The 13889-nt window shown below is 38.5% G+C and overlaps 1 protein-coding gene across 1 annotated transcript in view; it reads right to left on the bottom strand.

Annotated features, from left to right (window-relative positions):
- The window catches only part of ephb2a (eph receptor B2a), a 60558-nt gene that overhangs the window by 34495 nt on the left and 12174 nt on the right, over positions 1 to 13889 (bottom strand). The window contains exons 2-3 of the mRNA XM_060893925.1: positions 12699 to 12763; positions 11664 to 12348 (exon numbers count right to left, since the gene is read on the bottom strand). Of these exons, the coding sequence (XP_060749908.1) occupies positions 11664 to 12348; positions 12699 to 12763 (750 nt within the window). The remainder of the gene's footprint in view (positions 1 to 11663; positions 12349 to 12698; positions 12764 to 13889) is intronic.

Raw genomic sequence — 13889 nt, 5'->3', positions numbered from 1 at the left:
ATGAAGGAGGCAACGTTCCAAAACACATGCTCGTCTCAGTGTATGGCATGAGAATAAAGTAGAGGAAACTCCTTTGAGTGATGTCACTCAGGCCTGGAATTTGCACGAGGACATGGTATTTGGGGTGTGAGGGCTAGAAACATAGGCTAGAGGCAAGGCACTAAACATTTCGATATAAAGTTGTGCATTTTAATCAAGATGAGAACATTCAAAGAAAAAGTTTCCTTAAATAGTATGCACGTCCTAGCATCTGACATCCATAGTTTCATAGAGCCAGTAAAAAAACATAAAAAAGAAGACAAGCCTTAATTTTTTTTTTTAAAATCTATCCTGAAAATTAGACCTATAAAGATGGCATGGAAACTTCCAGCGCCCAAAGACAAGTTCTGCCAAAGCTTTTGGTTGAGAGCTACGTGTCGCACTCATTGTTTGCCCAGCAGAGCTCATTTTCATGGATTCGTGACTATGAATACAGGCTATTACTAAATAATACTTGTCTGAGATGGTGTCAAAACCAGTTTGGTGTTATTTATTTGTTCATTGTGTATGCTGTTAATATTTCATTAGACCCTGGTGCCTTAGACACAGCTCTCCAGGGAGCGGTTTTCTGCTGACTGCCTCCATTGAGCTGTGACTGACAGATGAAATGTATTCATTTCATCCGATGTTGTAAATATTAATGGTGTCAGCTCCATCTGCTAACTTCTACCTGAGACAAAGGCCTCGGTGTTAACCCCGACAAGCTCTTTTATGCGACATTGTGACACCCGGTCCAGAGCTGGCTGTGTGGTGTCAACATCACACATCCACAATGCTCGCTGCTCCTTTTGTACGCCTGACAACGGAATCTGAGCGCGTCAGTCATAGGCAGCACTGCTGGGGAAGAGAACTGGCAACGTGTGAATGGCAACAGCAGATAATTTGACACCGACAAAGAGGATGGTCCTTCAGCTTTATGCAGAGGGACAGCGTGGTGTGATTTGAATGAGCTTCTGCAATCAGCACTTCCCAGCAGGAACGTGGTGAGACAGACGACACGGACACACAGGTGCTGCACAAAACTACAGAACGAATCTGATGTCCACTTGTACAGGATGTGATTCGCCATGCAGAAACCGTCTGCCAGAAAAGACATTCAGCCATTAATTCTATATTATTTATTTCAAAATGACCTTTTAAATGGTTTACATTATTTAAACTCCTGGACATTTGAACTTAAAATCAAAAATTTAAATTAATTGAATGCATGTAGGATGTAGGCCTAAATGTAATCTTGTGTCATGCATGTTTGTACTAAACATTCAGCTAAATGTAAAGGTTTAGATCCACCAGAGTTAGGAAAACCTTATGATTCATGTGGCCCTGCTCCTGGTCAGGGATTGCAGTGTATGCAGAGTCTGTTCTGGGCATCATTAGTTGCAGAAATATAGAATATGCCATGGAGGAGGAGGAAACAGGAAAAAGGAGAACACGTGAAACTCCAGTGAAAATTAGTTCTGTAATTTTGGAGCCTTGTCTAAAAGCACAGTATAGTGTACGAATGAAATCATGAAAAATGCACTAAAATAAGTAAATTAGAGAGGTTTATCTGAGTGAGTGTTTATCTATTGCAGAGATGCATTTAATATTAAAACAAGCTGCAATTAAATGCAAACTACAGATTAATATTACATTGCTCACTATCACTGCTGTATACTCTTTAAGAAAATGTATCTAATAGCAGATTTGTAGATAGTACAATCGTGTGAGTGGGAGAATAATGATATGCAAGAGAATCACTCAGAGTGGCTTAACATGGGACACTGGCTAACAAATATTCAGCAGAATCAGCAGCATGCATATGAGCACTTCAGTGAGACAATATGCACTTATGTGAAAAGTTTGGTAATGAACTGTGCTGAGAGATTACCACTTGAATAAGAGTGATATTCAGTGTCATTTCACAGCTGCAGCACTGCAGCGGCCTCCTCGTGAGCTCTATTTCCTCTCGAACCCCCACATGAGCTTTTCTGCCACTCATTTGAGCAGGTGTGTCTGCGTGGGAGTTCATCTGATGATGGGTTGCAGGCCATTTTGTGCACCCCTAAGTAGGTCATTTGGCCATGTTATGTAAGCCGAGGTTGCTTGGATTTTCTAAATAAAACAAGAATGTTTGCCATGGATGCTGTCTTTTATTGTGCTTTCATTTTAAGGACATATAAAGAGGCAGGTTATATTTACAAAGACATTTCAAATTTAATCCAGTACAGATCCAAGGCCCAACAAAGGAGTTCTCATGCTTGTCTTTGTTTTGTCAGAGGCAGTTTTTCTTTGCTGATGACTGAGAGAATAAGGAGAGGCGTGAGGAGGAGAAGCACTGACAGTCTCCGCTCGTTGGACATTGTCTGCCTGCTGGAGACTGACGGACGAAGACTAGACTCCTGACGGGCCTTTGATCAATGAGTGCCTCATTGATGACAACAGGACACCTGCTTCCCATCAAAGAGAAGAAGGCCTGCTAGAGGCAGCCTGGACAGCCAGCACTCAGGATAGATTAACCCTTCATGCCCCCAGAATTTATTAATCCTGCTTCAGATTTCCAGCCCCTTTAGACAATGAATGAATTGTAGCCAATCCATACACAACTGAGACACAATGCGCTGTTAATATACAGTAAAGATATAAATAAATAGAAATACTTTGTTTGGAATGAAGAGATTTATCTTTTGTCTTTTTTTCTAAACAAAAAAACAAAAAGCAAACAGTCAGTATTGGAAGATTTTCAGCAGTATAAGAGGAATAAAACTTGCTATATGAAATGCTGTTATTAGATGCATTGGGCTGCATTTCACCACTTTATATTAATGGCAATGGTATGTTGAGCAGCTTTGGGTTTAAAAAGATATCAATAGCCAATATCCTTTCATTATATATATTATATATTATTATATTATATATATATATTAAAAAATCATTTAAACAAAAAAAAAATCTTTCAAGTTTTTCTGACATCCCGGTGCCACGGGGGTTTCCTCCGGGTACTCCGGTTTCCTCCCCTGGTCCAAAGACATGCATGGTAGGTTGATTGGCATCTCTGAAAAATTGTCCGTAGTGTGTGAGTGCGTGAGTGAATGAGAGTGTGTGTGTGCCCTGCGATGGGTTGGCACTCCGTCCAGGGTGTACAGTATCCTGCCTTGATGCCCGATGACGCCTGAGATAGGCACAGGCTCCCCGTGACCCGAGGTAGTTCGGATAAGCGGTAGAAGATGAATGAATGAATGAATGAATGAATGTTTATCTGACACTATCAACGGCAACCGTATTGTCATTTATTAACCAATTTCCATTTGACGTTATTTTATAAAATGTTTTTATGTGATATAAAGATTCAGGTCTCAGTACTGAGTTTATCAGGTCTTTAACTGCAAAAACAAAAATAAAAATGCTGAAGCAGGACCTGCTTTTCAAGACAATTAAATACTCAAATATCATTACTTGTCAGGACACCAGGGTCAAGTTCCTAAATATTCCTTACAAGGTACATCCACTGTGTATACAGTATTCTGAGAAGTGTTTCAAAATTTACACATATGATTACTTCTCGACAAGCACAACAGAATTAGGGGTAGAAGGAAAAAGCAAATCCAATCAACCAAAATCAAAGATCAGTGAAATGAAATATACCCATTTCATTAATTTATCCCTTCATTCGACTTTCATCCCCTGCTCTCCCTATTATTCTGTAGAGCTACAAAGAATGGAATGTAATTCATTTCAAAAGATTAATAAAAGCTGGGTTTGTACATAAAAAAAAAAAAAACATAAGACGAAACCAATAAATCCTCATTAATCTATAAATTAAATAAAACTTACATAGCCTTTGTTTGGGAAGCTTAGTTTTGTTCATGTACATTAATCTGTATTTTACATTAATCTGTATCTCAACTAGTATCTGTCTGTCTAGTCACATTGACTTGAACTCAGATCTGACACAACTAACCCACTGTATTTAATTCTGGAAGTGCGTGATATGATAACTGACAACAAAAATCTTGCTTGTTAACTTCATTTTCATTCATTCTCTTTCAGTAAATGTTTTATCCTAGTCAGGCAGTCAGGCTTGTGATGGATTTAGAAGCAATCCAAGGAAAGCTGAGTGTAAGGCAGGAACACACCTTTGATAGGACACCAGTCCACTGCAAGACACCACACACAGATTCCCACACGTTTACACCTACAGACAATTTAGACAATTACAGTAAACCAAATCTAAGATTATTAAACCTATACATTAGACGTTTCAAACATGAAGTAGCTCATTAACATGAAATAGTTGATAATTTGGCTTATTTTATGCATTTATTTTAGATGGAAGCTAAATAATCTGCTGGTAAAATAATATAAATTACTAGAAATGGGTTTAATAATGTTATATTTATTTTATTTCAACCAAAATCATGTAACAGATGAATCCTTTATATATTTTTACATTTTGCTAGGATGTCATTTTAGACAATTTAGAGATCCAATCAAATTCCTGGTATGTTTTTAGAAGGCTGGACTAGCACAGGATAAATATTGGGTACTGTCCTGTACACAAAGCTCTGATATTATTATTATTATTATTATTATTATATTATTATTATTAAACATAAATAAAAATTAATTTGAATATATAAATAATGCAGGGGGCACGGTGGTTAGCACATTCGCCTCACACCTCCAGGGTTGGGGGTTCGATTCCCGCCTCCGCTTTGTGAGTGTGGAGTTTGCATGTTCTCCTTGTGCCTCGGGGGTTTCCTCCGGGTACTCCGGTTTCCTCCCCCGGTCCAAAGACATACATGGTAGGTTGATTGGCATGTCTGGAAAATTGTCTGTAGTGTGTGAGTGTGTGAGTGAATGAGAGTGTGTGTGTGCCCTGTGATGGGTTGGCACTCCGTCCAGGGTGTATCCTGCCTTCATGCCCGAGAATAGTTCGGATAAGTGGTAGAAAATGAATGAATGAATATAAATAATGCAACCGCACAAATTAGATCAATTCATTTATCGATAAAGAGAAATAATAAAAAAATATTTTCTACTATATAAAGGAATAACCTTATTTTCACACATATATCGAATCACAGCCACAAAGCGACTGGAGACCATTAGTTTTCTTATGCGAGATGGTGACTTCTGATGATACGAATGACAGAGACTGTTGGTGACCAGATGAGGGTGTGTCCAGCAACGCAACAAAGATGAGAACACTGGTACTTTATGCAAATATGAAATGACTCCCAGTGAGAGCGCAGTCAGTAGAGCGCATGTGATCCGTGTAAAACAGCACACATCTCGTATGATATGATGTATACATTCACTTGTAAATTTTACATACAATCGCCACCAGAATGTTTCATTTTAGCCGCAAAAAAACTGATATGTTGTCAAGTATAATGCTAGATACACCACCTACTGAGAAACATTACTATGGCAACCAGGAGCAGGAATACGTACTGGAGACTTCTTAGTACAGTGACAGGGGACTGCATCTCCTGGCTCTGCTGCTGAGATTAGTTACAGTACATCAATATGTCTCACAACGCTGCAGCCTGATTGGCTCCTTTTATGTCCCTCTGCTCTGTCATAACTTATAATCACTTTTGTACCGTGACATTACCGTGACATGTGACAGGAAAGTCACAGGGTCTTCAGAGAATTACAACATCATCATTTAAATCATGAAGGATGTGTTTTACACTCTGGTCCAGTTAAGAATGACATTTTTAAAGATGATTTGCACACTGTATGTGTCCAAAGACAAACTCCTCAAAATTTACATCCTGGATTAGCTTAAAATGCTGCTTTAAATGATTATATAATGTACAGTTATATTATTGATATAGAATTATATACTGCCTGGAAAAAAAAAGTCACTCTAAAGAATCTGTTCTCCGAACACTGATGGTCTGCTTCAGGGTATTTTAGCTAGCTAGGTTAGTGTTATCTTGATTACCTTAGATTACCCTAGCACGGTAGGCTAGGTCACTATGTAGGCAGATGATTTAGCATCAGCAGTTACTGTTGTACTGAAGTTACTAGGGCTGTCAAACTCCTTTAAGAATAACAATCCGATTCTGATTTAAATGCATTTGAATATGAATTTAATGTTATTAACCTCTAATTATAGACTGCCACAGACTGTGAATACTAGCAGCGGTGCTACACTGTGCTTTTATTGAAGGAAAACCACAAGGCAGGATAAGAATTTAATCAAATGTTAATGCTTTAGTTCCTTTTTATTTATTCATTCATGGTAATATTTTTTGTCGCTGAAATGCATTTCAATTATACCTTGTCACATACAAAAAAAAACATTCACACAAGTAATCACACAAAAATCTGCCTTCTACAGGATAATTCAGTTGAATCCCAAATGTCTTCCTTAAAGACAGACACACTTAGTCACAAATGCTTTATTAAATTTGCCTGTTAAAATTATTTACTCGCATTGTTTACGTCTTATATTAACTACTTGTAACCATTACTGTATATTATATCTTGTATTTTTTATTATAAGTTTAATTAGTGCCTCAATTTTATTTTTTTGAAAGTAAAGGGAAATAATGCGCACCATAAATTACATGCATTTGTTCAAGTATCATTTAGCTAAAATTGATCTATTTATATTAAACCTATTTATTTAACTTTATTTACGTATCCATGAAATACAAATGGCTTTTAGTACGGAATGTTAGCCCTAAGGTTGTTGAAAAATGTTCAGTCTCACTCTACCACAAATAAGGATCAACAATTTTGATGACATCATTCTGCACTTAGATTTTTTGTCCAGTCAAATGCTCATGAGAATGTGATGTGTCTGGAAAATAACATTAAAAAAAAAACACTACTGAAGTTGCCGTTGTTGAGCAAGACACATCACATCAGCAAGAATTGGTCTTAAATTCATGTTTATTTTAGTGTCTAAAGTGACGCCATGGTTCTAGATTGAGGTTGTAGAATGCATATCTGCTCTGTTCTGTTTAACATGACAAATTATTTGTAAATCCTTACAAATATGACATTAGAACACAACAAAATAAAAAAAAGCTAAAAACTGTATACGTAGCATTTAACTATCGAAATACTGCTGACACAATAATGCTACTACTTTCTGCTAGTGTGGCTGCAGGGTTTTTCAAGGTTATGTCAGTGCAAGCGAAAGGTAATGCTCCTTTCTATTACATTCACGCCTACCAGAAAAACAGCAATAAAAGGGCAAATAACTATAACTGCTAGAGCTCCATGTCACCAACAAGCAGCTGTGTTACATAACTTTACCAAAAAATCACTTTCTTGTTTAGGAGGACATAAAAAATGCTGCTTGTAGTCAGGAAAATATGGATATATTACCCAGTATGCATCCATAAAAAATCTATCACCTGAGTATGCATTAGTTCGAAGCAGCAAATTCACAGCAATAACTGCAGACTCGGAAATAATGTATGCTAATAATCTTAGCACTGACAGCGGCATACGTTCCCATCGAGAGCGTATCTATTCTCTCGTGGAGAGAAATCCATGCCTCGCATTGATCACTGAGAACAAATGTTCAAATCAAGATACTGCATGTACATTAATTAAGCTGTGTCCATGTCCTATTTCTGTTTCCTAGGGATGTGGTAGCCTAGTGATTAAGGTGTTGGGCTACTAATCGTAAGGTTGTGAGTTCGATTCCTACGTCCACCAGGTCCCCACTGCTGGCCCCCTGAGCAAGGCACTTAACACTCACACAATGTAAGTCGCTCTGGATAAAGGCGTAAATGTAATGTATTTCTTTTCCACAAGTCCCTTTTGCAACAAGACGTCTTTAATTCCAAAAAGATAAAAGTACATTGCAATCCAACTGAATAACTAAAACGTCAGACTCCACACCTTATTGGTAGTTTATGCAATATTTCTTATAGAAAATCTCAGCTGTACAAAAAGCCCCAGTGAGGCAGATGTAGCCCCAGTGAGGCAGATGTCTTATATATCATAGAGAAATTAACATATTTTAACTCTCTGGAAATGAGCTATTGATTTGAAGCAGTAACAATATATAATTGTGCTCATAATGTTTGCATACATGCACGGTTCTTTCTACAAGGAATAGCTTTTGGCTGCGATCCATACTTAAAGCCGAGTTTATTCATGCAAGCACAAAGCCATACTTCAAGGAACACTTTGTAGTTATCAAACACGTGTTGAAGTGCAGCGCTGGAGCAAAACAGATTTTATTCTGTACGGGTTTCACCCAAAGGGTATGTCAGTTCTTTGAATGTTTCAGTTTTCATTGCAGAAGTGTTTTCTTTTCTTCTTTTTTTTTAATTTCCTGGTTGTTAATACAGCACGGACTACAAGAAATGCAAGATATGAGATATAAGAGAAATAGTTGCCACTCGAGATGAAGCTAAATATCCTTTGGTTCTTGGCATTTTGACAGATGGTCGCTGTTCGTTTTAAGCAGGGAAGAGTGTGAATATCTGTTCATATCCCCTTACGCTGCGAATGCATTAAAACAGGCAAGTCCTGGCTAAAAATCGCTGTTATTTTTCGATATAAGGTGTGATGATTATGCATAAACGTGGTGGCGTTCTGAATGAGTGGGCGCTCGTCCTGTTTCATTTCCTGGCGAAGCTGTTGATCCTAATTCATTTAATATTTTTGTTGTATTTGCATTTCCATCCAGATTTTGTTATTGCAAGCATGAAAAAATGAAAGTTAATTATATTATCAGAACAGTTTTGTCTTATATAATTTAAGTTATTAATAACTGTAATAACATTTAGAATAAAAAAAACAACATATAATAAAAAAAAACATATAATAACCTCCTTTTTGAGGTTATTCTATCCCTGTATGCAGTTTGTGGTCTGCTTGCATCAAATTAGGCTGAACAACAAGCTTATAAACACTGAAATAAACTCTGTCACCTCTGGTAATGAGAGTAATGAGAGTAGCACACAAAATACAGATCCTCATTCTTTTTTTTCTTGTACACACTTCTTGGTTAACCACCACAGGGGGATATATTAGTTGTGCGTTTGAATATTTGAATGGAATCACCAGGGAGAGCCGTGCCTAAGCATGCACACTGCTCCCTCTCCACACTCCAAATTAGTCAATTAGTAGTGTCATTAAAGTGGTGCAGGCGAGGGGATTAACACCAGGGGAAATAAAAGAGACAATCTGCCGCATGCTCGCCGAGGATATTGCCGATCTCCATCCATCACTGCTCCAGATGGAGGGACGTTAGTAATTTATAATCTGTCAACAGTGCCCAGGAGAACTCTGCCAAAATCATTTCCTCATTTCAACTCTTCTGTCTCTGTGAGCGTAATCATATCTGCAAAGAGCCGAGCGAGCGAGGGGAAAACACCTTCTCCCTAAATCCTTCTATAGGATCGCATTACCACTCACGGAAGGATTATCCACGCAGTGACGGATTTCTGTTTTCTGTGAAGAATGGGGAATATTCGTGCAAGCATTTAATTGATATTATAACCTTAAGCTACGATGCTAGTGGTGTCGTGCGTATGCGTGATTGGTGTGTTTATACTGTAACTACTGTACTGTAACTACTCTGACTCACACAATCTTAAATGACATGTTTTCTTTTATTCTACTGCATTTGGAGAGCAAATTATTGTATGCTAGATCCCTGTAGTAGACCAACTTTTTGTTCTTTTCACATCTCAGCAACTTGACGTTTTGGTTTTTATTGATATGCTATTTCAATTTTCCTTTTTTATTCCCCACTATATCTTCTCAGTTATTAATTCTATAAACATTTTAATAAACACACAAACCCCTTTTGCGCCTGGAGAATTTTCTGACGGTTGGTGTGTGTGGCCAAATGAGAGATGGATGTCATGTGCCAAGGATTAAAATCGTGTTTTTTTACTTTAATTGTTTTTACTGTAATTGTTCAAATTGTTCAAATGATAAATCAAATCATACAAAAAAATATCCATTTTATTAAATACATTTCTGAAAATAAACAGTTTTCCTTCTGAAATGAAATTTTCTTCTGTTTCAAAAATATAACTTATATAAATATAACGAAATGTATAGAATTCCATTCCAGCTCCTAAATGGTGTAATGGAAAAGTGTTTGCCCTGTTGTCCAGAGGTCATTAGTTCAAGTCCCAGATCTGTCACCAGCAGCCAAGACAGCAAAACTATCTAAGCTCTCTTGGTGGGAAGGAAAGCATAGTCTCTCTTAATGGTTAGAGAGTCTGACTCCTAACCCTAAGGTTGTGGGTTCGAGTCTCGGGCCGGCCACGACTGAGGTGCCCTTGGGAAAGGCACCGAACCCACCAACTGGTCCCCGGGCGCCACAGCATAAATGACTACCCACTGCTCCGGGTGTGTGTTCACTGTGTGTGTGTTCACTGTTGTGTGTGTGCACTTTGAATGGGTTAAATGCAGAGAACGAGCCGTATGTCACTTCACTTCACTTCTTTCACTCCCTTCCCTGTCACTCAAAGTGACACTAACCAATAGCAGGTGTCTATGAGCTCATGTGCTTGAAAAAGGGCAGATAGCACTTTCTGTCCAGCATGTTACTCTGCATGACCAGCAGTTTAAAAAGTTTGGCTTCACGTGTTACCAGCACTACTTTCCATGGTTGCTAGATACCATGCAATGCAGCAGAGATGGGAATTAGCCATGGATTAAAGCATCTTCACTGGGCAGACAGACTGTTTATACAAACGTGTATGTTAAACTGGCTTTATATTTACTTAACATGGTCTTCACAGAATGATTAAGCAAGATTAGTCTGTATTACTGCAAATAAAAACATTTCTACACAATTTTTTTTTTTTTAAGTTGTGATGTCAAATTACTCTAAAATGTTTTTTTTTTGGTTTTTTTTGGCTGTTTCAGGTGCAATAAATTCTGATGGACTTTCCCAGACCTCCAATGTTAATCATTAATAATAGAAAATAGTGAGATCAGCTCAGAATTATTTTAAAACAGCACTGGAGTCTGGAGAAAGTCCGGATTCAACTCTCTATGTGTCTCTCAGACATCACATCTCATTTTTAGTACTGGCTGATATAATAACTTATACAGTTTAACTTTATAATACAAGAAAGAAATGAGGTGTCAAGCATTTTGTTAGAAATGACTCAGACATGTACTCAGACATGTACAATGTCCAATGCAGAATTGTCAAACCACTTTACGGCAACGTCAGAAGTCAGAAATTTTCTTTTAATCATTTACTTGAATTAATTTTAATTTGTTTTTAGCTCTAATCTTTGAAAAGAAAAAAAAAAAAAGGTAAATAAACAAATTACGTAATTAATTTAAAAAAGAACAAACATGTTTTAGGAAAAAAGAATAAAGAAATTATTTAAAATGAATTACTGAAAAATGTGCAGACGAGCAAACTGTGCAGAAAAAGGTTTACATATTCATACTAAAAAGTACAGAGATGATTGTATTAATGTTTCACTTTAGTTTGTAGTATGTGGATGTAGCTAAATATTCCTTGAATGTGTATCGTGCTGGATCACACAAAGTCACCTTATGAAATCTTCATATGCGAGTAGTTTTTTCTACTAAAAAAGAGCCTGAAATCCCCAGATACCCAAAAGCTATGTCCTATCACATCAAACAGATTTCATTAAAATGAAAACTTCAGAGAAGCTCACCTTGGCAGAGAGTGCCGTTCTCGCCTGTCTCATGTCCAGCTTTGCACATGCAGCGCCCGATAGGAACCAACCACTCGCCATCTCCGTTGCAGTAAAGTTTAATTGGCACATCAACTTCCTCTCCGTTGGGTATGCAGGTACCTCTAGCTGCAACCAATGAAGTGCTCTCTGCTCCTGACAAAGTCTCTGGGAAGACAGCTCCGTTCCGGACAACGCGGGGACACTTCCGGAAAAAAACCCGCACAGCAATGAGCGACATGCAGGCGCCGTAGTCCTGAAAGGCCAAGTAGAAGCCGTTGCGAGACACAGGACCAAAGCTGCGTACCTCCGTGTTAATCTTCATCACCCGGCCACCCAGGTCCACCTGCGAGAAGCTCTCGTCGGCTGCGATGGTGTCCACCTTGATCCAGGGGTTCTCCATCCACTGAGGGTAAACTTTACTGGCCGTGTCCGAGTCAGACTCGAAGTAGTAGAGGTTGAAGGTCTCCTTGCATGATCCTGGGACATTAGGGATGCTGCTGCAGTCTCGCACTGAGAACTTGATCTCGACATGGATGCGCTGGGCCCCTCGCCGCCGGATGTATTTGGTGCGCACCCAGTTGTTTTGATTGGCTTCAAAGACGTTGCAGACCTGGTAGGTGCGGATGGTGTTCATGTTCTCATCATAGCCACTCACCTCCTCCCACTGGGGAAAGAGTGGAGGCAAGACTGAATTAGTAATGGGAAAGAAAACATCTCTGACAAATCCTTAGTGTCTCCTAGCCACTGATCTCATTTTCCAGGAATCAACGTCGAAACCCACACACGCACACACACACACGCACGCACACACACACCAGCAAATAAAAAAGGTTTCATTACATTTTATTAGGCTTCATTTGGATTTCATTCAAATGCCCTGCGGGCGCTGAACATCACGAGTCATTGTGCATTTGTGCAGTCAGGCATTCAGTTTAGATAAGGTAAAGCAGCGGAGCGTTCCGTTTACATACGGTAAATGGCCATACCAGAGTAGGTCAGCTAAACAGTGCTCACCCCTACTGATGGGTATATCGTCCAGCCCAGCTCTGCCGTTGCTGTCATCGAGTCCATCAGCACATCTGGGAGGGGGAAAAAAAAATCAAAAATAAAAACCAGGCAGAGACTCATGAATATAACATACTCCCAATTTCAATGCAGCTGCAGTAATGAGATTTTTTTTTCTCTATAGCATTCAGGCATTCATAAGGCTGTTAACTCTACTCAAGCCTCTTGACAATAATTGCGGCCCATAATAAATAGCGTTCCTGCATGCCAAATCGGTGACTCACATTGTGCCGTGTGGAATAACAATGGCTCGTTTTGTCAGGATAGCGTACCTCGCTTATCTGTTCCTCTTAATATAAAGATGCGAGATGGGGTCGTTATCGGATTAAAGGTGTCTTGTGCCATGAGGAAGGGTCACATTATTTCCTTATAGCAAACATTTATCTATGTTTATTTAACTAACTGGGAGGCTAACATAGTAATAATGTATGAAAAAAAGCAAGGATAAATGTGCTATTTTTTTAAATAATATATCAGTATGTATTTAGAACAGAATACTTATTTGTTCAATATATATTTAATAGCTTGCTAGGTACAGCAAAAAGTGTGGGTGGTCAAAAAAAGACAACTAACACACACACACACTCACATACACAAATATATATAATATATACTATATATGTCACAAATTGCTCCTGCCATTGTAAGACACTTCCTTCTCTCTTTCCACCATCAGGATAAAGCCCTGAAGTGGCCCTGTAGTCTGTCACATTTTCAATTATTCAGCTCGTTTATGCCCAACTACTGCTGCACATTTGCGGACTCGGTAAAAATCTGCCCTCCGCTGTAAGCCTTTACAGCGTGATTTATACGAGCTAAAAATATGGTATATTACGGTATATTAAATTACTGTGAATCTGTCAAACATAAGAGCATTTTACAAGACAGCCCCTACATTATAGGCGAGAAATATAGCGCCTCTCCCAAAAGATTCAGCACACGCAGGAATGCAGCCAGCAGTTCTTGTTGAACAGACTGACCATCCAGACTCTGTTGAGACACACATTTGTGTGTCTGGAGTGCACTAGACAGTAATGTGAGGCTATGAATTAGGCCATGAAATGAATTAGGCCATGTGGCTACAGCTTTAGTGTACTTTCTTTTTTGTAACCATCTTTTGTAATGAGGGATGTCAGAAAA

This window comes from Tachysurus vachellii, chromosome 19, assembly GCF_030014155.1.
Source record: "Tachysurus vachellii isolate PV-2020 chromosome 19, HZAU_Pvac_v1, whole genome shotgun sequence".
NCBI lineage: Eukaryota > Metazoa > Chordata > Actinopteri > Siluriformes > Bagridae > Tachysurus > Tachysurus vachellii.
Note: the sequence above shows the minus strand (reverse complement) of the source record. Positions and strands in the feature narration are given on the sequence as shown.